The following is a 2,118-nucleotide window of genomic DNA, read 5'->3' as shown; positions in this document are numbered from 1 at the left end:
ACTAGGAAAGACTAAACTTATTGCCCATTCAATCGATGTTGGTAATTGCCGGCCAATCAAGCAACGTCATTATCCTGTTTCACCTGCGATCGAAAAGATGATGTATGAAGAGTTAGATCGAATGTTGAATCTAGGAGTTATTGAGGAATCACTTAGTCCATGGAGCTCGCCCGTAGTTCTAGTTCGTAAACCTTGCAAAAATCGACTTTGTCTCGATAGTCGAAAAGTTAATATGGTGACTGTTAAAGATGCTTATCCTCTCCCTTTCATTGACGGTATCTTAAGCAGACTACCAAAAGCTAAGTTTATTACGGGATTAGATCTAAAAGATGCTTTTTGGCAGATTCCCCTGGATGCTGAATCTAAGGAAAAGACCGCCTTCACAGTGCCAGGTCGTCCGCTGTATCAATTTACGGTTATGCCTTTTGGTTTATGCAACGCACCTCAAACGATGTCTAGACTCATGGATAAAGTTATCCCGAATGAGTTGAAAACAGAAGTTTTCGTTTATCTCGATGATTTGCTGATAGTTTCGAACGAATTTGTTCATCATCTGGAGGTATTGAAATTAGTTGCAAAAAGATTTAGGGAAGCTGGATTAACAATAAATGTGGAAAAGGGCAAGTTTTGTATGGAAGAAATCAAATATCTAGGCTATATAATTGGAAAAGGAGTGATAAGAACCGATCCTGAGCAAATTTCTTCAATACGAGACTTTCCAATTCCGAAATCCATAAAAGAGGTAAGCCGATTTTTGGGAGTGACTGGCTGGTATCGTAAGTTCATTGGAGATTACGCTATGATTTCGACACCGTTGACTGATCTTACAGGGACAAAACGAAAGTTCCTTTGGACATCAGAAGCACAGAAAGCATTCGATGTGCTGAAAACTAAGTTAAGTACTGCTCCTGTTCTTCAGGAGCATTATGGCGTGCCCATGCAGATTGTTTGGCTGCGGACGCTGGAATGAATAAAATCTTGGAAAATTTGAGAAAATACTATTATTGGGGTGGTATGGTGATCAGTGTTCGTGACTTTATTAACTCTTGTGAAGCCTGTAAAGTTAACAAGCATCCTAAGCAAATTCTCCGACCACCCATGGGTAAAATGACAGACATAGACCGGTTTCTACAAAGACTTTATGTCGATTTTGTTGGTCCTTATCCACGCTCTCGTAGGGGAAATATCGGAATACTGGTAGTATTGGATCACTTTTCCGAATTTCCTTTTATCAAACCTGTCAAGCGACTCAATACTGAGGTGGCATGTAAGTTTTTAGAAGAAGACGTATTCCATACCTTTGGAGTGCCGAAGACTGTTGTAACGGATAACGGAGCTCAATTCGTTGCAAAGAAATTCAGATCTCTGCTTTCACGTTATAATGTGAAACAAATTTTCACTGCAGTTCATTCACCTCAAGCCAATGCATCGGAACGAGTCAACAAAACTTTAGTAACAGCAATGAGGTCTTATGTGAATGCAGATCAGAAGAATTATGATGAAGAACTGAGTTGTATAGCTTGTGCTTTGAGGTCGAGCATTCATTCTGCGACCGGTAAAGAACGGTATTATGTTGGTCAATATGGCTACAAACAGTAAAGCTTACTCCCTATTGCGGAAGCTTAAACCTCTGGATGATTATCCATTACGATTATCCCGTGAGGATTCAGTTCAGTTAACAAGACGATTAACTAAACATCAAAGAGCAACGCAATTTAACAGAAACGTAAAGAGCTACAACTTAAGATCCACGGTGGTGAATTTTGTTGAAAGCCAAGAAGTTTACCGAAGAAATTTTAAACAATCCAGCTTTGTTAAATGTTATAACGCTAAACTTGGACCGGTTCTTGTCAAAGCTCGGATACGAAGAAAAATTGGAAATTCCTGCTATGAGTTGGAAGATCTGCAGGGTAATGTTGTGGGAATTTATCATGCTAAAGATAGTAAGCAGTGACGGTTGTGATCATTTTTCGTTGTGAATCAGATTTGGACGATTGATTTCATCATTCCTCAAAGTCTGATCTTGTCTGGGGGGAAAATATAGGAAAACAAGTAGGCGTTGGTTTTATTTTTTTTTTTGGGATGTCAAGTTTTCTTTTTTGTTGGGAACGTTTTTTT

General features: G+C 39.1%; 1 protein-coding gene across 1 annotated transcript; it reads left to right on the top strand.

Annotated features, from left to right (window-relative positions):
* Positions 1-845: 845 nt before the first annotated feature.
* Positions 846-2,081, top strand: LOC119643208. The gene has a single exon (XM_038042552.1). It carries the CDS (start codon positions 1,571-1,573, stop codon positions 1,952-1,954), a length of 384 nt encoding a protein of 127 aa, XP_037898480.1. The 5' UTR covers positions 846-1,570; the 3' UTR covers positions 1,955-2,081.
* Positions 2,082-2,118: the final 37 nt, after the last annotated feature.

The sequence above is a fragment of the Glossina fuscipes genome, unplaced genomic scaffold, assembly GCF_014805625.2.
Source record: "Glossina fuscipes isolate IAEA_lab_2018 unplaced genomic scaffold, Yale_Gfus_2 58973, whole genome shotgun sequence".
Taxonomy (NCBI): Eukaryota; Metazoa; Arthropoda; class Insecta; order Diptera; family Glossinidae; genus Glossina; species Glossina fuscipes.
This window is presented reverse-complemented; position numbering and strand designations above follow the sequence as displayed.